Here is a 25,029-nt window from a genome sequence, read left to right on the forward strand (position 1 = left end):
GCGAGACAACCTCACTGCTTAACCCCTTTTTCCCTCCTCCCCCACTCCTCCCTCAATCTCGGCATCCATCTTCTCTCTCAACATACCTGCGGGGAGTCCTCTGTTCCTCACGAGTGGGACAGGGCCTGAGGGACCCGGCCCTAAGCAACCCAGCCCGATGACCCTGGCTTGACCCCAGCATGAAGGACATCATGTCTGCCTCCCTCTCTCAGCATGCCGCTCACCTTGCTGTAATAGAAGTGCTTCCTTCAGATCCATAACTCCCTCCATCTCCTTCACATTGCCACCCTGCCTGATCGCCTCTGCTCCAGTTTTTCCCCGTCCTCCACATGAGGAGTCACTCTGTAAAATCCTTTACAAACTGCACTGTGCAGAAGAAAATTGCTTATGTGTCTGGGCAGTAGGTGTAGTTTTGCTTGCGGAAACCATAAAGGTGCCAAAAAGGGGTGAACGAACCGAGGCCACAGGAAAAACGCATTTGGTTCCCCTAAAAACCTTTCAGTGAATGGTTCTTTTAAAAAAATAGTCAATTAAATCCACCCAGCTGAAAGGGGAGTGGTTTTCAAACTAGTCCTTGGAGACCCCTAGATGGACCACATTTTTGCTCTATCCCAACGTTAGGCTGAAGATGTTTGTGAGCTCTGCACACTGGTTTGAGAACCAGTGCTATTATGTCACCACTATGACATTGAAAGAACCCTTTTGGCACCTTTATTGTTAAGACTGTGGAATAAAAAGTAACAAGACCAAAAAAGTAATTCATTCCTCTAATCCTTGAAGCACTCCAGCAATTTTATCAAGCTCTCCACTGGATTTCAAGCTCTCCACCAGCACACCTGATTTAAATGAACAAAGTATCTATTAGCCCCATTCTAGCAGAGTAGTAGTAGTAGTAGTAGTAGTAGTAGAGGTTTAGGAATACATGAACAAATACATTGACAATTACTTTTTCCCCAAATGTTTACTGCCCAGAATAGCTTTAAATAAATTTTATAGATCTTTGCACGGTATCACAGATCTCCTCCTTCTGTGCTGGCATCAGGGGCAAAGCAAGGTCCCCCAAAACAAGCCATGCCCCCAGAACCCCTTGGAGTTGGCGGAGGGGGCATGACAGAGGACATTGCAGCACATCCCAGCTGCTCAGGCTTTGGAGACAATAAGAGTGGTGCATTAGTGAGGGCTGATGTGAAGTCGACATTAAAACAAAAGGACCGTTTTCAGGGGCTCAATTAAATCACTAGTGACAGTGTGCATGTGAAGCCAGATCCGCCACGCGCCACTTGACTCCTTTCATTAGTGTGCGATGGTACTGAGCAAGACTAGTCTTATATGTATATTTATAGTTTAATAACCAGCTGGAGAGTGGAATCCTGTGAAGCCGCTTGGGGCTTTGTGATCTTGTCAAATAGAATCAGAAACACAAAGAGATGACAAGCACTCAGGGACTTCGTGTTGTTTCGGGAAGAGACAAAAATAACTGACAAACAGAACACCACTATAGGGGCTTCAGAACATGGAAACACTATCTAGTCCTCCATCAGTCTGGAGAGCGACAGCGAAAGAGAGAAAAAAAAAATCAAAAGGGCCATCCTCAGAAAAAGGGGCTTTAGCTAGAAGTGGTAATGCTTCATCCCCGCTAAGCATCAAACACTTATGAGGCAGGGTTTTTAGTAATGTGCCCAGACCATAATGACCAGCAAATTAAGTCAAAGTGGACAACACTTTTGCTAGAATTGTTGCTGCTTGGGGCCAGTCAATATAAAGCGAGGTGTAAAGAAAAAAAAAGGCCCTGCAACTAAAGAGTGGAGGGATAAGTGACAAGAGGCCCTTGGCAAGGGTGGAGGGCCGCATTGATTCAGCTGGAGCACCGCGCTGCCGTTCGAGCTGACTCACTTCACTGGAGGTTAACGAAAGAAAAAAAACAGCGATGGCAGAGAGACGTGTAAAATTAGAGGCTTAGCAAATGGCCTGCCAATTGTCAGACTAATTAAAAAATGGCTAATTATAATGCGCTTTACTTCGAATAATCACTGGGCTATAAAGTCCTGGCTGTCAGGTGTAAACAAGGCATGTGACTACGGAAGGGGGGAAAAAAATCAATGGACATCTGTTCATTTATCTCAGGCAGGAAACCAAATTGAAAAATGGATTGCCCAGCGCACCACAAATCTGCATTGTGATAAAGGAGCAATACATCGCAACACCTGCTTAGTAAACGATAATGACCGTTTCTGCAGCGGGCCCCCCTCCAGCCCTCCTCGAAGAATCAAATTGCAATCTCTCGTTGCTCGTCAGAGCGCGAGTCGGGAGAATTTGTTGGTATAGACTAGGCAAGGCTGGACAGGATGTCTTCAATCACCGAGCGAAATTCTTCAGGTGGTGAACTGGGTTCTTCATTATGGAACCCTAATGAGTCAAAATGAGACAATAAATCCATTCTGCCGCCTCCCTGGCTCTGGAGTCTCTGACCTAATGATATTACATTTTATTCTTTTAGCAAAGGGCCAATCCGTGTGTCCCCTGACATGCTCCTGGAGATTGCTCTAAATTCACACCGCGAGGCGCCGCAGCAGATGCTGCTTAACTAGAATCCACAGAGGAAGCTGCCAGCAATCCAGATTATTCTCATGAGAAAAATCACTGGTTGGGCATCATTCGTGGACAGCTTTAAGTTGTGCCAGTTTTTTGGGGTTTTTTCCCCCCACATACCAACGTAGATCTGTTTTTATTTTGTCTGTTGTTACTTTTGTAAGAAAATCTTGTATCTACAAAATGGCAATTTTACTGGAGAAGAACACTTGTAACCACTCTTAATGTATCTTAAAATTTGTAATGTTTGTTCATACATTGTAAAAAGCAGCTGACATTTTCAAATGGTGCAAAAATACAAATAAAAACAGCAAAAAAAGAATCAGAAGATATTATTATGACAGGTGTGATAAGATGTATTGCTTGCTTATGGAAATGTTATTTGGCTGGAGTGAAAACAAGTCCTACTGGCTATTTCATTTGAAAAACTGCATGCTTTTACTCAGAAAACAGTAAGATAATACTAACACTGCGTCCCCCTTTCACAAGTAAGTTGCGCTCATCCAAACTGTAGGTGGTAAACATGGAAAAAAAAAGTAAAAATCCTAACAGATGCAAAAACACATTGAGGGTCTGGCACTTAAGTGTTTACTGCCAATTCAACCACTCAGCTCATATGCAATTCCATAATACATCAGGCCTCCTCACGGCGCAGTCACAGCTTTTCCTGCAGCTCTAACCAGAAATGAGAGAGATCTAAAAATCCACAGATACAGGAAGGAACGGTTGGATAGAACCAGGTGAAGCACACTAAACAGAATTAAGGAGTCTGTCTGATCCCTAATGCTGTCAATTACATGTAACTTGTCATTTAAGTACTCTGCACTGGTCACAAAAAGTATTAATGCACTCATGTCCTGTGTATTCATGGCATTAATAACAAACATTTTCACTAATAATTAATAAGTTTTACAACATCAGTACAAAAATGTACTGCAGCAAATTATTCAAATGCATAGCTTTCTAATATTAACAGAAGCTTGTTTTTGTCCAGTATGTATACATGATAATAAAATATCTTCTAGACTTAGTAATATAACAAACAACGAATAACAAAACTAATGTGTGTTCTAACTCCTGTAAATAAATGTGTCTAAAATATGTATTCATTAGTTACAGCCCTTTTTCCAGTAGCTAAACTGTTCATAAATGTTTCTAAAATAAATGCAAAACATGTGGTCATGTGGCTTGTGCTGTCAACAACATGCGGTTGTAGCTCCTGATGTCATTTGGGAAAATCTCCAGCTGATCTTTGGAGTTTATCAGACATTAAAGAACTTTGTTTTAAATAGAAAAATCAGGACTAAAATTGTACAGTGTATCACAACTGGATCAAGAAAGAAAAGAGGTGGAGAGACACTGCCAAACGAGTGCAGAAGCTACAACAGCACGTTGCTCTATTTTACTTCAGGCACTTTTCGTGTACACTCTAGCATTACAGCGTGATTTGGGAACCAGGCACTTTAGATCTCTGCATGTGAAAGATGCAATGTGTGAAAATTTGCAATTGGTTTGTTTACAGCTATTAATAGTCATTTAATTGTTTATTAAACAAAGATTTTATAAAGCTTTTCCACTAAAACTTTCTGGAACCAGTGCTAATAGCCAAATTGGTTATACTGGCCCAATTACAGAAATGTTGATCCATGTACACTGCCGCTGCAAATCGAAATTGAAAAGAATTAATATGTAGTGCTGCATATAACATAATAATAAAGAACTATATTTTACTGGTAACTGTTTTATTTTACTATTAACATTGCTTAATTGCAAAGATTGTAGGCACCTGAAAAAATCATACTTAAAAATCTACTTTGTGTTTATTTGCTCAGAAAAACAGTAATATTAAGATGAACAATATTGTTTTAAGACGTAACTGTTTCACACGTTTGAATGTGTTAATTGAACCATTTCCAAACTTCTCCTTGTGGAAGCCCATTATCATCTGTAGTAATCCTTCAGTACCTGGTTTGGCTAATCAGTACTTCATTATGTTAAATCTATATTATATTATATTATATTATATTATATTATATTATATATCGCTGTTGTTGGGACAAAACCTCATATCTCCATTTTGTCATTTTTCAGTTTTTGACATAATTTGAAAATATTGTAAATTCCATCATGAATGGACTAAAGAAAATGACATAAAATGACTTGGAAAAACATCTGGTTCCACTGACATACATTAAAAGTAAATTGGGTCATTTTCCTTCTCCTGTAAATGTATCATTTTGGAGATAAAAGGTTTTGTTCCAACAGCAGCTATATATATATATATATATATATATATATATATATATATATATATATATATATATATATAAAAACACACACACACACACACATACATACACACTTACAACACTGTGCGAAAGCACTTTAGTAAAAATACAAATAAAACAAAATCTAGTACTATAGTAATGCTGCTCATATACAGTATAGTTCATAGCATTACTGCAGTATTGCATGGCACTGGTACTACTAATTACACTACTAATATATAGTTTTGCCTGATAGGATGTTAATAAAACACTGCTAATATAATGCTGATTGCTATATTAGCTATATAACATATAGCACTGCCCTGGTAACATTCCTAATATATAATGTTGCCTGGTAAGATTGGCTGCGTTGCCTCCGCCAGTGTTGAACCTAAAGCTTTTTGCATGGCCCTCCTCCGGACCACCCACAGCGTGCTACAGAAATACACACACTCCCGCACTATAGAAAGAAAACCACAGAAATAGTGTCTACACTCACTTCACATCCGCTTACATCACGAACACTGAACCCTAATGTGTCATATTTCAAGCTAGACATCCATCTCGTACTTTTGAAATGACTCTGCATTTAGCAGATTTGACAAGCTCACCATCACTGTGATCATTCAAACCCCTGAAAAGATGGTAAGAGTCGGTGAGATTATCACTGAAAGAAAATATGCAACAAACTTAAAGATATCATTCAAGACGCGACAAGGATATTACAAAACTTGGGCCGTTTCTCGTCGAGCCTGAGTGAATCAAACAGATTTGCAGGCTTGTCGAGAGGCTGCGATATGCGGTACACACACAAACATCATCAGGGCCCAGGCAGGGGAGGGAATTGTGCTCCTGTCAGAAGCCCTTCTTGAAGACACTTAAACAACAAGCAGACATAGATTAGTCACATTAGGAGCTCCATCTGCCACTGAGCTCTCTCTGTCTCTCCCTCCCTCTCTCCCTCTATCTTTAAGGCTCTCTCAGCCCAGGCTCTCCCGCGGTGGCCATTCATGGCTAGCTGAGCGCAGGTAGGTGTATGGATCCTGGCTTGCTGCCTTTTGTGAGGCTCAGCGCCTCAGCCCATAGAGGATGAATGGGGAATTCTTGATAAAAAGCCACCTATCACACACGCCTCACTTTTCACTTCCAGTATGGACAACACGCTAAGCTTTGCATTCAATACGAGGTAATGACGGCGACAAAAATCGCTTTTGCTAGACCACCCCCCTCTCCAACCCCTCACCTAATCTAATGCGGCATTGCTTTCACTTTTCTATGGTCGGTAGAGCTAAGCGGTACTGACAAACTACAAAATCACAACATTTTCCAAATATATCACGTCATCATGCAATTTGATGATCTTTAAATTTGCAGTAATAAAGTTAAAGGGGCCATATCATGCATATTTACTAAATTCTAGGTTTCCATGGCTCCACTTACAATGTTTAAGTGGGTTTTAGGTTCCAAAACCTCTCATAATTCATCTCTCCATCTTTACGTCTTAGAACTGAATTGGCTGTCTTTGCAACTGTACCTGTAAAACCCTATTTGAGCTGGATTTGTTTCCCAATGACCTCCACGACTTTGATACATCTGCAATGTCTGTAAAAATTAGAATTATGTTCCGTAATTTTTTTTAAACGCTGAGCTCCTTCAGTAACAGCAGTAATAGTAATAGTGGACCTGTTCATATCTACCCCAGGGTAACATTATAACAAATAGGCATCGTCACCTCTGCGTTTTGGCAACTTAGCACTAAAATAGAGCTCCTAGCACGGTTACTTTCTCCTCAAATTCCAAACAGGACTACTGTAATCTACATTTTTGGTGATGAGCTAATCAGAAAGAGAATGAAATGAAATATCGGACATTTGCTAAGTTGAAAGGGTCCACTTTACTAGCCATTAACTAGAAGTTTGTTTTTGTTGTTTGTTTGGCTCAATTTTAATTCTAATCTTGATGCTAAAGTGAACGTACAGACTGTGACGCTGGATCCTGTCCAAACTGGCCAGTTAAATGGCATTCCCAAACCTCCTCTTATAAAGCCCAAATAGGGCTTAATACTGATAAATAAGATCTACTCTGATTGGCCACTCTGTATTGTACCTCGCCTGAAAGCAGTCCAAGCTTAAACACTCCTAAGTTCAGTATGAATGGGTAAGGCTAAGCTAGAGTAGGCTGAATAGGCAGATATATTGCTGCTGTCGGAACGAAACCTTGTATCTCCAAAAATTTTACTTTACAGGAGAAGGAAAAGCACTTTCAATGTTTCAATGGAAGTAAATGGGAAAATATGTTTTTGCAAATAATTTTGTACAATTTCTGTTGGTCTGTTCATCATGAAATTTTAACACACCATAAAGGGCAACTGCCTTTTTCAAAGTAGCTCATAAAATTAGAAATGACACAGGGTTTTGTCCTGACAGCAGTGATATGTAAATATGTTGTTTTCTCTGACATTACAACAATGATGAGTTCAAAACAGGCAGTTTTACACATGTTTAACATATAGACTGAGGAGTGAACAGCATGTTTTGAAACAGTGTTTATATACTATTATATTCTCTTCAAAGGCCAGGGACCACCAGCAGGCCCAAAGACTTATTACACACCTCTTTAAGCTAAGAATAGCTTTGCCAGTTTGCATTGAGGTCCCTGTATTTACTTAATAATAAGTATTAGTATGTAACAAGCTTCAGATTTTAAGGGGCTTCGTTAAGTCCATTATTAAAAGAAATGGAGAGAATAATTACTCAATTTCTTTGATATAGGCCCTTTAATGAACCCCTTCTTCCCGACAACAACTATCTTCTGAAACCTGACATAGGGTGGATTGGATTGTTCTGCAGTTTGCTTCTCTTAAAATACATCATTAAAGGAATCTTGCACAATGTATTTTACACAATGGACGCAGGAACAGCAAGAATGAAATGCACACAATGTTGTTAATCATCAACTGAGCACTGATACTATACAGTGACGCAGCTATCAATATACCGGTACAGACGATACATCACCCAACACTAAGTCAGTCTGTTAAGAACATATTACAGCACACAAAGTTAAGTGCTACCTTCCTGTACTGAGTGTTCCACACATCAGAGGCTGTTTTTTTCTCCCCCCCAAATCTCTCTCGCCCACCTCCCCTCCCTCTCTTTCTCTCGTTTTTAACTTCCCGGCAGTTGGTAAGCACAAGCTGAGAGTGACAGGTAGGGGGAACAGCAGGAAAAAGGTGACAACAAGATAATAGCTTCTGCTGCAGGGTTCATCATAGTGACCTGACGAGATTCTGCAGAGGCGTGTGTGTGTGTGTGTGTGTGTGTGTGTATGACTCAGAGTCAGAGAGGCAGAGAACAGAGCGCGTACTGTGTGCCTCTGTGCACGTCAGAACAAGTGTATTTGTGTGACACATGCAGGATTCTATTTGTTCCCAATAGCCCTTTCAAATTAAAAGAAACCCCCATCAAATTAATGAGAAAAAGGCAAAGGACAATGATCCTCTTCCTGCTGGGGGCCGAGAGATGAAGGATTATCACCCAATCATTGCAGCACTTACCGTTAGAGCTTCCGCCATTACTTAAATCCACACACACAGTCTCAGGTCTGTTTTCATACAGTGTCAGGACATGGGATCACACATACGTCCCACGTGGCTTAAACAGCAGCAAATCCTGAAACTTTCAATGGAAACTTATCCAATCAGGTTTTTCTTCTCTGTGGTGTCTTTACAGATACAGCCTAGTTAGCTCTCCCATTCCAACAAAGCAGGAGATCAGCTGATCAGCTGTTTGAAGACTGAAAACAACTGATTAAACAAGCAGAATCAGGTGTGCTCCAGCATGTTTTTGTTTTTTCCACCCACCAACCACAGGATACCACCACCACTAGGAGGCTGAAGGTTAGCACAGGCTTCCTCCAAGTGCTATGATGCGCCACGTCGTCTTTTCAAACTGCTGCCAACGCAGGCATTGCCTGTTTTAAGTGAAAACCTGCAGCCACAACAGCCCTTTGTGGATAAGAATGGACACCCCTGCTCTAAGTCAAAAACATATGTTAACGTTTGTTACAATATACAAATAATCATTTACAAGCTTCAAATATACGTGTTAAAGATAGAACGGCTGAAAAATGTTCACGTGAAAGTTTAGCTTAGAGTTAACATATTACTAGAATCCCACTGGGACGCCTGCAGAAACTGCCTTTATTATAGATATTTTTGACTGACTTTGACACTTACAACCACCCCTGGTATTATGCGCACACACACACACACACACACACACACACACACACACACACACACACACACCCAAATACAAGCATGTGGTGTACATACATAATATACATATGTCCTTGTCTTAAGAAAACCTCTTATATCCAAAGTGAGAACTTTACAGGAGAAAGAAAACACTTTACTTTTAATGTAAGTCAATGGAACCAGAATATTTCCAAGCCATTACATTATATATATATATATATATATATATATATATATATATATATATATATATATATATATATATATATATATACACACACACACACACACACACACACACACACACACACACACACACACACACACACACACAACGGAATCACAAACGGAATAATTTTTTTAGAAGAAGCAAGAAACATACTTTGACATACCAACATAAGATTCTAAGTCATTTTAGACCATTTATATTACTTCATTCAACATGAAATTCTGACACAGTGTAAATGACAGCTGGTTATGTCTGAAAAACAATAATATATATATATATATATATATATATATATATATATATATATATATATATATATATATATATATTTTTTTTTTTTTTTTTTTTTTTAAGACAGCGACAATACATAATAACCTATATTATATTTTAGAATAACCCATACATTACAGACATATAAGCACCTATATGTAATAAGAATTTTATGAGCAAATACTAAACCTAACCCTAACCTTTTCATTAACCAAAAAGACATGGATTTGCTCTTTCAGTTTAAAGAAAGGTATGACACATGAAGCTCTTGTTAAAAAAAATATCAGGAGAGTTTAGTAGCTCCTGTAGATTCTCCTTGTTGTCTCTGGTTTTCCTAAAAATCTACAAAACCAACTAAACGATGCACGGTGTCCTCATTTGCTTCCCATTCAAAGTCCATCATTCTCCTGACAAATTCTGCTGTATCTGCTGTATTTTCACATTTGTGCCGTGGTCATGAACGAGGGGCTGGAAGTTTCCGGAACACATCATTAGCTTTAGTGCACATCTCGGTGAAAATGAGAGACTGATCTGATGATGGTGGGCGGGGGGGTGGGGTCCCGCCGTGAGAAGAGGGCAAGGCCGATAGAGCGAAGTGAACACATTCACTTAATAGATGACTTCTGACATGACACTTTAGGAGTCACCGCTGACAAGCTTTAGCGCAGGTAAGATTAAAAAAAAAAAAACATGCAAGCCTGTATACCCAGTGTGCAAGAGTTTCCAGCAGATTTTCCCATTATTAATATAAATAAATGGAAATATAAATCATTAATTTGCTGCAATGCGTCATCATGATAGTATCAGGTAGAATTTACAACACTGCAGGTTTTGAAAATGTTACCTAAAATCACACAAATTCCTGGAAAGCTAAATTCATTTTCACTCTCACTGTGACAAAGTGGCCCAGCAAGGCTCAAAAGAAGCATCCTCTCGCTGCACAATCAGGCAGAGAACAATGAGAACCAGTTACTGCATGAGTGCATAAAAGCTAATTCTTTTCATGTAATTTCTGACACCAAGATAAAGTTGTTGGATGTTACATTAACCTACTTTTAGAACAACAACAGCATCAGGTATATTCACTAAAGTCACTTATACAGACTTAAGTCCTTTTGGTTGGAATGAGCCTGCACCTAAACTATATTCATTTTAGTAAAACAAATGATTGAACATTCCATTTTGTCACTACCAATGGAAAAACAAGGCCTCTGAAACTTTAGAAATGTATTAGTAGTGACTATTTCAACAGTGACCATTTTAACTAATTTTGAACGCAACTAAAAAAACACCCAACCACTTCATGTCAGCAAACACAGCTTTGAACTGATGTAAACACATAACATCATAATATTTTTCATTAAAACACAAAACGTTGAATCAATTGCAAAAATGTGCTTCAGTAGTTCATAATGTTCCACAGTGATTTTCAGACTTTGGGACATATTTGCTTCAAAACAATGGGATCTAACTGCTCACCATGTGGTCACGAGGGACAGGGATGCAGTCTCACTTCCTGCTCTAAAATGCAGGGGTGTGGCTAAAATAAGGCTCCACCTATGAACTAAAACTTGATATGACAACATAAGACACAAGTGTAAATTTTAAGAATTAGGGTTTGGGACAAGCACAGCTCCAAAGAAAATACCTTTGTAAATATTTATGTTTATATTGAGCTCATTGCTACATCAATTAATGCCTCAGGGTTTAAACAGATCACAACAACATAAATCCTTACAAATACCTAAGGTCAGAATACCTAATAAAAAAAGGCTTTTGTACAATTAGACTGCAGTTTGAATTAATTCAATAGATTGCAGTACTTATATATGGTTACAGATGAAATGTGGAGTTTTTGTATAGAGCACTTTACAAAGTCAGGGTCATTTTGCTATTTGGTTACTTTTGCCTTCTCAGATTTTACTTCAACAACAGAATTCTTGATCCTGAAAATGCACAAAAACTAACACAAACACACACACACACACACACACACACACACACACACACACACACACACACACAGAGTCTCTCTCTTTAAGAATGAGTCTTCACTGTCCTTTAAGCCTGGTGTCACACGTGGCCTCAGGTCCATCATATCCTTCAGACTCCAGCGGCTGACCAAAATCATCTAAAGCACAGGATACACTGCGGTAGAGTGAATGAGAAGAGTGCATCCACGGCTGTAAAGCCCTGCTCTCTTTAACCCTGCAAATGTAAGCAGAGCACAAACAAACCGGCCGAATCGAGCCCGGAAAGTGTGTGCATGCCGCTCGGCGTGAAAACCAAACACGCTCTGAGATATGGCAGGAAATGGATGAGCAACTGGAACCAGCTATGTTTGAATACAAATACATCAGCCAGCGTCCTCCAAACCACTTGGATGAGAAACAATACAGATAAAACTAGCACCACACACTGACCGTCAAAGCGGAAAAAAAAACAAAGTACGGAGAGGTTAAGAGAGACAGCCAGAAAAAGTTTGAAAAAATGTGATATATCTTCATTTATTTAGTAAAAGAACAAAAAACGAAAGGACTCTTATAACAGAAACCAATGGGCAGTCGCTCCATCATCTGCTTACTGGCTTCTACTATGAGTCAAAAGGTTTTCTGCGTTTAGGCTGAAAAAGCTGGAGCATCTCTTTAATGGCTGTGAAATAGAGAGACCCACTGGATCAAACAAAGCTAATGCAGATGAAGATTTTTTAAACACCTTATAAAGGATTTGCTCGATAAGCCCGGTGTGCACGCGCAGACCCTGCAGAAGCCCAGAATCGATGGATGAGAGCGGATTTAACGGAGGGCACGAGGAGAGAAAAACGTTTCTTTAATGCACGCGGCGAAAAGGAGTGACGAACCTAAACTGCTGAAAATACCTAATCTACTCAAACAGCCATAATCATCTACAAACCAAATCTCCAACACTGTGCCCTGCCAGCCCGGCACTGAGCTCTTCCTAACGTTTAAATAACACCATCCACTCTTACACACGTGCCAACTGCTCAGTCACGCTACGCACTGCCTATTAGCAAGAGTCAAGGTGTTTAATGGTGATATAAATGACCACGGCCAAACCTGCGAAAAACATACAGCACACATATAATGTAAACAGCTAAATAAAACAAATACACATATAATACAAACACATGTACACATCATAAAAAAAAGAATCACCTAAAACACCTTGGAAAATAGTAGCAATATCAGTGAATACCCATAGCTCATCCTTTACAGGGAAGAAACTTAAATATGGGATTTTTTGCAAATGTAAGTGCACAATATTCATTTATCTGCAGGGTTTAATATGTTGAAAAATTTTATATATATATATATATATATATATATATATATATATATATATATATATATATATATACACAAACAATGTGCCATAACTTTTGCACAGGCCACATTTCATGTTTCATTTTATCCCTAATATATTAAATTCAGCAAATAAACAATAATGGTGCTTTATATTGTGCAAAGGTCTGTTCTCGCTGGTTACTTCTGTTCTTTTCAAAAGCAGGTGCCAAAACTTTTGCACACAGCTGTATTTGGAGGATCATTGAGATTCACCTTAAAGCTCACACTGAAGTGCTTGTGACAAGAGATGTGATATACAGTGCTCAAACTTCCCATCGGTAAAACTTTCAAACGATTAAAAAAAAATACTGAATTAAAATGAAATGAAACATAAAAGTACAACATAAAAGAGAATAAACACTGCCGAGTTTGCATATTTCCTTTTAGGCTCCACAAATAAAAATGAAAAACATACAAAAAAGAAGGACTGCGGTAAAAAGTGTGATCAGCCTTAAATGCCACGTCATTTCCTCCCATACAAAACCAGCTTTCACTGAACTAGCATTAGTCTTGTTTCACACTGTTGTCTCAGCTCTCAGCTCTCGGGCACTGTTAATTGATTTGTGGCCCACATTGCAGTGTGGCGCTGGTTTTTACAGTCAGGATGTGTTTATGTAGACTGTTTTTACGAGGACTGACAGCTCCCATAGATGCTAACGCTATTACGCTCTTCATCTCATAGCTGCTAGCGTCGGCAGTTCGCGCGCTAAGCAGGTGGAGCAGTCCATCTCACCGCATGTCGGCCTGCAGTTTGTTAGCTTCCCTGGTGAGTCAAGAACAGAACATCTACGATGTGTAGAACATGAGACACTGTCCGCTTAGCTCTAACGTCACAACAACAAAACAAACAATATCACCTTCATACTGTTTACCCCGAGTCATTCGGCTTAAAAGCGCTAGAAGGTTCTTCCCTTTGTCCTCAGTTTCCGCCCTTTTCCGCATTTATCTCGGATCGAACCTCAGGCAGACGATCAGCCCAAACAGCTCATCTGTGCTACTGAGACGTTTCGGCATGAAATTTGTTTTTCCTCACTGGACTTTAAGCAGGAATTCAACAGCCAAGTCTCAAAAGCCAACAGGGCCTATTAAGAGATAATTACTAATTATGCTAATTTGTAAAGTTGCGCTCTTTCTTTCCTTGGTCACTTTGTTGCTCGGCTCTCCTCGGGGACCAGTAACCATTCAATGCTTATAACCCTTTTTCTCCCCCTTGTCCCTGGCTGAGCGTCCGGCGGAGGACGGCGTGTCCTAAACGGAGGAGAATTTCACACTTAATCAGGGAAGTGTCTGCAAATTTGAATCTACAGCCGTACCGCTCCCTGCCTGCTGCTGCCGATGACCTTCATTAACCTTTTAAATGCCAGCAGTGCTGCGGCACCTTGAAGAAAAACCTCGCACAAACAGTCGCCCTGTAAAACACAATGAAACAGTCCGAGACTAAATATGTGTAAGTCTAATGAAAGCCTTTTTTTTGTCTCTATACAGAAAGAGTTTATTCATTAGCTGAATATCAGCTTCAGTGAGATGAAGCAGGAGAGCATTTCTCGAAAAAAAAAGGCAAAGACAGATATCCTATTCAAGAAGTTGTCTTATCCAGATTATCCAAAGGGTTCTTGCCGGTTGTAACTGGGATCGCACTGAACTGTGTGTGTGAATGGAAAAGGAACAGAGGAAGAGTCAGTGGCTCAACAGACAAACACTAGAGTCCTATGCAAACGTCTTAAGCACCTGAGCACATTGTCACGACCCGGTCTAGGTCAGGCAGCAACAATGTGAAAGGAGTGAGAAGCATTTAAAGCATTTTTCTTTTGGGCTCTAAAAACACCATATATAATTAAATAGATGCAAATATAAAACATAAATACAGTAAAAGGTAACAATTTCTTAATTTGGGGAAGAAAAAAAAAGTTTATATTATGTGAGCCAGTTAGAAGAGCAAAGTTGGGTTTCAGATTCTCCTCGACGGCCCCAGACGCCCCATGGATTTGTTCAATTCCTTCAGCAGCACAGTTAATTTAATTTAATGAAGGACTGATTAGCCAAACCAGCTACTGGATGATAACTACAAATAATACTGGAGAGGTCTGGAAATGGATAAATGAAAAACATATACACATAATAGTAGTAAAAAATGTTGCTGGTATTTATAGCATTAGTTTAGTATCTGCCATAAAATAAATAAATAAATAAATAAAATCCTTGTATCTCAATTTAGTTTTGACGCCATTTGAAAACGTCTGTTGCCCTTTATTTTATGTGTAAATTTCATGACGACTGGACCCTTCGCCTGACAGACTGGACCTGTATCTACAAACATCGCAAATACTGCATTCGAAGTGATTCTGTATCATCAGTTCTTCATGAAAAGTGAAGATACAAGGTTTGGTCCCGACTGCGATGGTAAGTAATAATATAAATACACATACGTTAGACTAACGTGCCAGCAGATCAGGTCAAGAGTTTCTGCCACAAGACCCCTTCACCCTGTGTTGTGGTCAGCTGTGACCACAGTGTGGTCCTGAGTGTCAGTCTCTGACCCTCAGAAGAGTGAGCTGGAGTATGGTGACCATAACAGACCCTGCCAAATTAACAGAGCGCAGCAGCTCTTACAGCACTAAACTAAACTTTGTCATGTCTCATTCAGATCGTTTGATTCGTCCGTCGAGATTCGTCATAACGTATCCTCGCTGCCATCAAAACCTCACAGCTCATTTGCTTTTTTAATACCCGCAGTCACACTTTTTCATTGTGTGAATAGGGCATAACGCATGGATCGACGGAAATGGCCCAAAATGACCAAGAATTAAAAGTTACTGTTTTAAAGATATGAGGTTTTGTTAAGACAGTGAGGATGAAAAAGAGGACCAGATCATCTAAAGTAAACATTCTATTCCACTTGTCCAGTTTCTCAGGCTACACAAAGTGCATTTCGACATTTCTTCCAGATTAGCCTTCACACTGAGCTGAAATAATCCGTCACAGACAACATGCTGTCTCCCACTGAACGGGAAATGGCATTTGGTTAGTTTTTTTCCTCCTTCTTCAAACAGGGGGGCGACCATTTGCCCAGGGTCTCGCTGAGGTAAGTCACTGTGCCATGCTTCACTACAGCAGAATCTAAATACACAGAAAAGGCCATGATACTCTGCAAGAACAAAACAAAGACAGTCGTTAAGACAGACCGTTAAAGATATACTAACTATAGGGGATACCTGCCTAACCAAATCATGCTAATAAAAACAATCACAGAATTTCATATAGGAGTATGTTTTTACACATTTGGTCCAACCCGTATTATGTAATATATTACCTAATATATACCTTACAGAATATATTTAGTGAGCCTAACTAGGCCAAAGTCAAATTCAATGCAGTAATGAAACTGTGTTTATGCAATATTGGCCAGCTGCTATTAAACTGCACTTGCGGACTCACATTATTGGTCATATTCAAGGAACGGTGGTACAGTAATGTAAAACAAATGAGTAAACACAGTTCTAAACATGTGCACATTACACATGGACGAGGAGTTCCAAGAAGATGAGATTCTACCGAAGGTGCTGATTGGAAGTAAATGATGCTGCGTCAATAAGAGCAACTGCCCCAGTTTTGAGGATTAATTCCCATTGTGTGTGTGTTCGAGTGCCACAGCGTGTGCTAACGTTACTGCCCACAGAAAAAAACCAAAAAGAACAATACTATATATAATACTGTACACTGCGACCTAATGTAATCAGGAAAAAAATCTGATAACGTCCCGTTGAATACACATAGGTTTTAATGCGTTGTCCATCTTCTTCTAATCTGTAGCATTTGCTGAGGATTAGTCCATCAAATAACATGTCGCTGTAATCCTAAAACGCTGCCCTTTTGCCAAGAGGACTATAAACATAATTGTTTCAGCTCTCAGAAAGATGAAAGTATACTAGAATAACACACAGATTTATCCCTCCATCTCCATTATCACAGATTACAGGGCGGGAAAGTTAAAACAATCTGCTGACGTAGAGCAGCTTTGTGTAATTAATTGTGTCTAAATTCCCTCGAGTGTGAGTTATTGTCTCCACAAGCAGGAGGGAAGCAATGATAGTTATAGTTTATAACAAAATAAATGAATAAATACATTAAAATCAGACTGTATACAATACAATGGAAAACAACACAATAAAGAGAATTATTAAATTGTGTCCTATTCCAAAAGTAAGCAACATGGAAAATCTGTCTTTATATATATACACACACACACACACACACACACACACACACACACACACACACACACACACACACACAAACTTGGTAAAATTACATAAATTACATGTGGTTTTATATATGTGTGTGTGTGTGTGTGTGTGTGTGTGTGTGTGTGTGTGTGTGTGTATATATATATATATATATATATATATATATCGCTGCTATAAGAGCAAACTTCATATCTCCATTTTTGTCGTTTTTCAGTTTTTTACATAATTTTAAAATGTTATGTTAAGTAAATGTTAAGTAAATTGTAAATGAATCGACCAAAATAAGTGGCCAAAAATGACGTAGGAAAAGCTCTGGTTCCATTGACTTGCATTAAAATCAAAGTATGTTTTTTCTTTCTTGACCAATTAATTTAATTTAATTTTAAATTGACCAATTGGGAGAGAAGGTTTTGTGTGTGTGTATAGACAGACAGACAGACAGACAGACAGACAGATAGATAGATAGATATTTGTTAGCTAATGAAGAAGGACTAAAACACAATTCGAAAAATTAAAATTACCACAAAAACATTGCCATATCTCTATATTGGTACTGGTCATCTGACTACAACCCAAAAAAATTTTTAACATGCTTTTTCTGTCCATCACCATCACAATCCATCAGTTAGACTTATAAATTGGTTATTTTCTCACACAAACAAACCAGTGCTCTCTTGTGCATGCATCGTCCAATGTTCATATGCAATGCTTAATGCTGTGTGACCAATTCTGTCATTTCCATTATGTAAATACATTTGGCTCAGCAATGCACTTTATCTATTGTCTTTCTTTTCTCAATTACTTGGGTTATTAATATCACGGGTTATAGGACAGGCCGCGGCGGTCCACGACAACGCTGCTGTGTACTGCAAATGATGTTCTATTTATCTAACGCTACCAGCCTCTGTGTGCGCTCTTAAAAAAGTGCCACAAAGGGTTCTTTGAGCAATGCATAGAAGAACCACTTTAGCTCCCAAAAGAACCATGTTTCTTAAATGAGCTCTTTAGCAATTTAAGGGTTCTTCCTAGAACCCTTACATTATGTGGATGCTCTTTAAACTTTAAAAGTGTTCTTCACACTCACTCACTCACAAAAAAAGGCTCTTCTATGGGCCCACGCAGAGAGCTCTCCATGGCACCTCTTTTTTGAAGATTGTGAGACGTGCAAATCGAAGGTTCTAAAAAATATACTTTACTTACATTTACTCTTCGCATGAGCTCACATACGGAAAAGGTCTGAAAATACTCATATAGCTGTGCTTGGTGGGAATTATACCGTATTGCAGTTCAGAAAGGTTGCAGACGTAAAATGGCATATTAAATGCACAATGAGGCGGCAAGGGACCGCAATCAGTCCAGTCTGGAGAAATTTCTATTCAGGTAAAGAAAAAAAATCCTGTTACCTGTATGGTCGTCCTTTATAGCATTTCTCAGAAAACCTGCATGCACAGGTTTTGATTTTCCAGCAGATGCTACACCATTAGGTGATTCTATGTGCTAAAGCCTGACTATTTGGAGAAATGTCCTAAACATTTGATAGCCTGTTGATAAATAAAGCCACCTATCACAACAGCCTTTTATAATTTATAAGAGCAATGCAATGAAGCCAAGCTATTTTCCAACAACAGGAGATATACTTCAGAGGCTAATTGTTTCATGAATGAAGCATTTGTGATCTGCACATGTTTTACTTTCCAGCGCTGATTCATTAGGTCATTTTTTCTTTTTCCTCACTGAGAAAAATCCCTGTCTGTCAAGGTGGAGGATAGACAGAGGCAGGCTGGCTGGGGGCAGGAGGGTTGATCAATGCCGTGTGTTATCAGGGCCGTCCCGCGCGTGGCCCCAGGAACCTGTCAGGCCTGCGCCGATAAGCAGCGAAGGGCAGGTGAAAAAAAAAAAAAAAAAAAACACCCCACACTCGTCACAGCCACCATCCCTGAACCACCGACCACTGGCAGGCGCCCTCATTCATTACCCTGCCACTGCGGAGGAATGCAGGACCGCCACAGCCGCCGTCTTTCACCTCACACCTTGCCACGTTACCTCTCATTACTGCTGATGAAATTCCAGGGGGGATAATGCAACTAGCAAGTCAGAAAAGAGGAGGAATAATAGAGGAGCATTCTGCAACAACCTGCAACAAGTTGTTTTTGTTTTTCGCCGAATGGCTCCACAGGATTCTGCTCCTGAACATGAAGGCATGAAGCATTATGTCTCCATAATAACAGCAAAAATAGCCAAAGTGCTTGGACCCCTAGTAACAAGTACAGTGATGATACTGCTGAAACTAACAGTAATAACAATAATCCTTTACATATAAAAAGGACTGATGCACTGCATATAACACAGCTGCCATTCCTACACATATATAAGCATGACTTATTTTGCCACTGCAGTTTATAAATAATAACAAAGGCACTAACCAAAAGTTGCTTTCTTATGGGGGGGTTCTCGTGCACAGCCTCGTTTCTCACATGCCCTTGCGCTAAAGGTGCCTGTCCCTAAAGTGACAGCGCTCTGATAAACCCCCAGTTCACTGAGGACGTGTGCTACAGACGTGTGTAAGAGACTGTGCAGACTTTAGAGGCGCCTTAAAGCCCCACGGCTCGTTAAAGCTCGTTATAACGAGATACTAAAAAGGCTGCAACCTCGCTGCGCAGAGCTGGAGGTTGAACGCGCTGGATGGAGCGCGTTACGCACAGAAAAGCACAGCAACGGCAAAAAAAGCCACCGGGTGCAGACGGTGGAAACCGAAGAGCACGTGCTCGTGAGCGCGCGAGGACGAAGCCGAGCATGTGGCCACGAAAGAAACACAAAAAAACTTGAGAGAAGAGAGAAACGAGGCGAAGGAGAGACGGAGCGGTCAGCCGGAGCGCACCAACAGCGGCGAGCGCACTGAGACAATCGCGAATATAACAACAAGAATACTTGAAGGAGACGCCTGACGACCAGCACGGGGTGCTTGGACCCCTAATAACGATGCCGTGATGCCTTTTCTTTGCCTGTTTGTTGAGCTGCTGCTGCGTAATGCCAGCCAGAGTGTCGTTTTTTACTGACCTCTGCGCGACAAAGGAAAAGAAAACAGAACAACGAACGGACAACGAACAACTTTTTGTCGGCTCTCTTTACCTTTTCTCTTCGCCCTCCTCCTCCTCCTCCGCTTGAACTTGCACCTCACTGCCCCGCCGGGGCTGCTGCTGGCCAGCACCGAGGCCATGAGGACGGAAGGGTGGACGGACGGATGGACAGATCTACTGCTCAAACTTGTGTCTCCTTGTGCTCTCTCGCTCTCCTTTCTCTCTCTCTCCGCTCGGACAGTGCCGGCATGCCTTTCAGGCAGCGCCCCCTCCTCCTTTTTCTCGCTTCTTCCTCGCTGATGCTCCGCTTTCTTTCTCTCCTCTCTCCTCCCTTCTCTCTGCTCCTGCTCACAGGCGCGCGTAAAAACACACACACACACACGCACGCACACGCACGCACACACGCGCAGGATGCCCGCTTTCTGCGCCTCGCGCGTGCGTGTGCGCGTGTATGTGTATGTGTTTTGGCACTTAGGATCCAATCGCGCACGCCGTCCTCCTATTCGCTGCTGACGAGTCTAATTAGACCCAATCAGCAGCGTCGCCCTCACGTCGCCCTCACGTCAAGCCCCGCCCACTCCCCAAAGAGGCCCCGCCCCTTCATACGAGTTCGGCAGTGTGAAGGGTGGAGGGTGGAGGGGGTGGGGGGGTGTTAATGTTTTGTATGGGGAGGGTTTGTTCTGTGTTACGCTACATGTGGGAATAAAGAGCGAGAAGAAAAAGAAGCTGGTTTACACTCTTTGCCGCTAAACATTCCATGCCCAACACATTCATCTTTCGCTCACCTGTCTTTTAACACCTCATCGTCTTGATCAAGTGGAGTCAAGGTGAGGTGAACAGGAGGGGAACATAATTTGATTGACCTTCAAGCCACATGGACCACAGGACAGTTATTTCTCTCTTTCCTCTGGTGTTTCCTGAGGAGCAAACTAGTTCAGAAAGTGTCCGTGCTTTTTTGTACCTCCCTGCAACCTGTAAACTCCCGCATACCCCGTGCGAGGTTGAGCGAGCGATGCCACCGGTGTCCTGCGGTGCCACATGCACTTAAACTCTCGCTTCACCTCAAACCCCAGAACAGCAGCAGGGAACATGCCGGAGAGCGACACTGTAGCTCCTCCAGGTTGGTACTGGCTGCTATATGAACCTGAATCAGGCTTTATGGGCTGAATATATTTGCACATTCAAGAAATTTGCCTCCGGTTACACCATAGACAGATTCCTCATGTGCGCAAAGGTGTTTACATGATGGCAAGTTGACAACACTTTCTTTGAGTGTGCCTTTTCAATGATGGCTCAAATCAGTCTCATCTATGAGATAATGCTTCCTCCTGAGGAATCTGTCCTCCGGGTTGTGCCAGTGATGCACATTTCAGCCCCTCGCTCAAGAGCAGCCACTGAATTGACAGAATCCTGAACTGAAATCATTGTAAACATAAATTCATCGATGTTGACATTTTCCAAGCAAAACAGAAAGCTATTTCTTCCTGTCAGATGTCATTAGGCTTCACCTAAAATATGAGCAATAGGACTACTTGGTGACATTTACGGGGGGAAAAAAGAAAGAAATAATAATAAAAAAAGAAGAAATGGAAAGGAACATACACTTGAAAACACGGCATATTTGCTGATGTCAGACAGATAAGTCACTTTGAGGTGCTTTTTTCTGGCAGGAACATTTCCATGCGGAGTAGGGGCGGGTGGAATGGGGAGGAGTGGGTGTGTGGGTGGGCACGGATGCTGGACGGTCCTTGGGGACACTGCTTGCCCGGGGGGGCCACCCACAAATATCCATGTAAATTGCAGTTTAAGAGAAATCAATAGCAGTGACAAGTTGCCAATGCCACTATCTGGGGACATAATGGTGTGGCGGGGTGAACTGAACCGCCTGCGCCCAGATACCGCCACAGGCTGTGTGTGTGTGTGTGTGTGTGTGTGTGTGTGTGTGAGTGTGTGTGTGTGTGTGTTAGGGTGGGACGTGAGCAAAGCAGTTCTACAAATGGGGCCATTTGTGTAACTCCAACTCCAATCAGAACAGAATAGAGGGAGAAAAGAAGAGCGAGTGGGAGGGAGGGAATGAGGGAGAGAAGGAACGGGAGATGGATGGAAGAAAGCAGGCATGAGGATGAGGGATGGAGAGATGGAAGGAGGAGGAGGGAGGATTCTAGGAGGAATCGATTTATGGAGAGATGGAGAGAGGGATGGAGAAATGGAGGGAGGTATCCAGGGATTAGAGAGATGAAGGGATAAGGGGATGGAATTTAGGAATGTAAGCATGAAGGTAAGGAGAACAGCATGGAAGGATGGAGGAAGGATGTGGAGGGAAATGTGGGATAGAAGGAGGGCCAGAGGAAGTGATGGAGAGAGGGAGAGAGAGAGATCGAGAAAGGACAGTGAGGGATATGGGATGGAAGTATGGAAAGAGGGATGAAGGGATCTAAAGAGGGATAGACAAAGGATGTAGGGTGGGATGGAAGGAGAGCTCTAAAGAGAGAGAGGGGGTTGAAGAAATGTAGTGAGGGAGAGAAGGAGGCATGGAGAATGGGAGGTGGGAGTTTTAGGAATGTATGGATGGAGGGAAGGACAACAGGATGGATGGAAAAGGGATGGAGAGAAGGATAAGGGATTGAGATGGATGGAGGGAAGGAGGACAGGTTGCCAGGATGGAGGAATGGATGTGTAAAGGATGAGAGATGTGGTATGAGGTGGAAGGATAGAGCGATGGAGGGCTGGATGAGAAGGTGTGATTTTTAGGAATTAAGGAATGGAGGACAGGATGGAGGGAGGAAAGGAGAGATGAAAACAGGGAGGCAAAATTTGATGGACCGTGGGATTTAAGAATGTAGGGAAGGAGGACAGGAGGGAAGGGTAGAGGATGGAGGGATGGAGGACAGGTTGGGGGATGAAGGTGTGAATGGATGTAATACAAATAAGCAGGAAGAGAAACAGAAAAGTGAGGAAGAGAGAAATAGAAGGAGAAAGGGAAAGAATTCATGAGGGATGGAGAGACTGTGAGAGATGAGAAACAGACAGAAAGAAAGAGGGAGGGAAAGTGAGAGAGAAACTGAGTAGAAGGGGTGGAGAGAGTTTGACCTGAAAGCAAGCGAAAGAGAGAGGCAGAGACTAAGAGAGATGATTTAAGACGAAAAAGAAAAGGCAAGAGGTGGAATCAGACAGACAGATAGGGAGGCTCTGAAGGTTAACTACTGATTCTAGATCAGCTCTGAGGGGCTTCAGGTGCAGCACTCCGTTCGTTCTGCCTAATTGAAAGTGACGGTGGAGTCAGACTGAACAGGTTAAGATAATACGCCCACGCTGGGACTTTCTTCAGCAGACGCAGCTCAGCGATGCTCCTTCAGCTACTTCATTCCATTTGTAGTCAGTCACAACCTTACCTGCTGTATTTCACTACCACTCAGGCTGTGTAGTGTTGGAGGGGAAACGTTTCAAATAGCATCTGAACACAGATTGTCAAAGCCAACAGCAAATCTGGATCTTTTATTATTCACCAACTACAAGATGAGCAAGAATTTCCACAGCTTTCAACTAATCTAAACTAATTTAACTCATCACACTCAAAAAAACTCTGGAGCAGCAGGATACGAGGCTAAGATCACCATGCTCAATGCAAGCATCAGCTAGAGGGGTAAAAGGCCACCCAGCCTTGGGCTGTGGAGCTGTGGAACTGTGCTATGGAGTGAAGGAGCTCCATCCAGTACATTTGTGCTGAGCTATGGTGATCCAAAACTGATCATCCAACATCAGTACCTGACCTCACTAATGCTCTTGTGGCTGAATGCAATCAAATCCTCACAGCAATGTTCCAACATCTAATGTAAAGCCTTCCCAGAAGAGTAGAGGCTGTTGCTGCAGCAAAGGCAGGACAAACTCCCTATTAATATCCTTCATTTCAGAAGAAATGCTGGATGGGCAGGTGTCTACAAACTTTTGGACACTGTAAAACACTATTCATGTACAGATTTTAATGAAGCAAATACAATGTTGTTTTGCCCAGTATGTCTACATAAATAGAAATATGTGATGTGATCCTGTGAGAAGGCATACTGCAAAAGATCAACATCCTCATTATATTCAAGAATTTCCTTTCTCCCATTGTTGCGTGCCAAAGAATTAGGATGCAAGTACATTAGTACATGATGTCTTTTTTCAAACCGGTACCTTGTAGCTAACTATGCCTTCAGCAAACCTGTGTAAATCCTTCCCGTTGTTGTTTTATTGACAAAGAAAGCTTGGTGAGGAGCCTAAGGCTGCTGGCAGAATCTCTGCTAGAAAGAATTCTTGCCTCACACCCAGTTTTCTCCTCTGTCTATCAGTGCTTGCCAGAATAAGATATAGAAATTCTCTGCTATTTTATTTTCTCCTTTGCAGACCAAGCCGGTGATTAATGCCACACATGTGGTCTGGCCACCTCTGGCTTCGATGCACTGTGGAGGCAGATAGGCCCATTCTAGTTCACTGGTGCTGTCCATGGTGCTGAACGGTGGCATTGCAGACAATGCATTGCTGTGGCGAGTTAAGGGTTATGTCACAGGCAAGCTTTACAGACAGCATGTAAGAGGACGTGTGAAATTTTGGGAATGAAACAGAAACAGGCTTTTTGCAGCTTGAAATCAGTCAACTCTGCCGCTCCCGTTCTATTTCATTCTTTTATCAGCCGACGGTTGTTTTCCTTTTTTTTTTTTTTTTACCCCAACTCAGAACGCATTTACTTC

The 25,029-nt window shown here is 41.3% G+C and overlaps 1 protein-coding gene across 1 annotated transcript in view; it reads right to left on the bottom strand.

Annotated features, from left to right (window-relative positions):
- The window catches only part of adarb2 (adenosine deaminase RNA specific B2 (inactive)), a 272,282-nt gene extending 251,595 nt beyond the window's left edge, over positions 1-20,687 (bottom strand). The window contains exon 1 of the mRNA XM_017704998.2: positions 20,352-20,687. Within this exon, the coding sequence (XP_017560487.1) occupies positions 20,352-20,439 (88 nt within the window). The 5' untranslated portion in view covers positions 20,440-20,687. The remainder of the gene's footprint in view (positions 1-20,351) is intronic.
- Between the last annotated feature and the right edge of the window lie 4,342 nt (positions 20,688-25,029).

This window comes from Pygocentrus nattereri, chromosome 3, assembly GCF_015220715.1.
Source record: "Pygocentrus nattereri isolate fPygNat1 chromosome 3, fPygNat1.pri, whole genome shotgun sequence".
Classification (NCBI taxonomy): domain Eukaryota; kingdom Metazoa; phylum Chordata; class Actinopteri; order Characiformes; family Serrasalmidae; genus Pygocentrus; species Pygocentrus nattereri.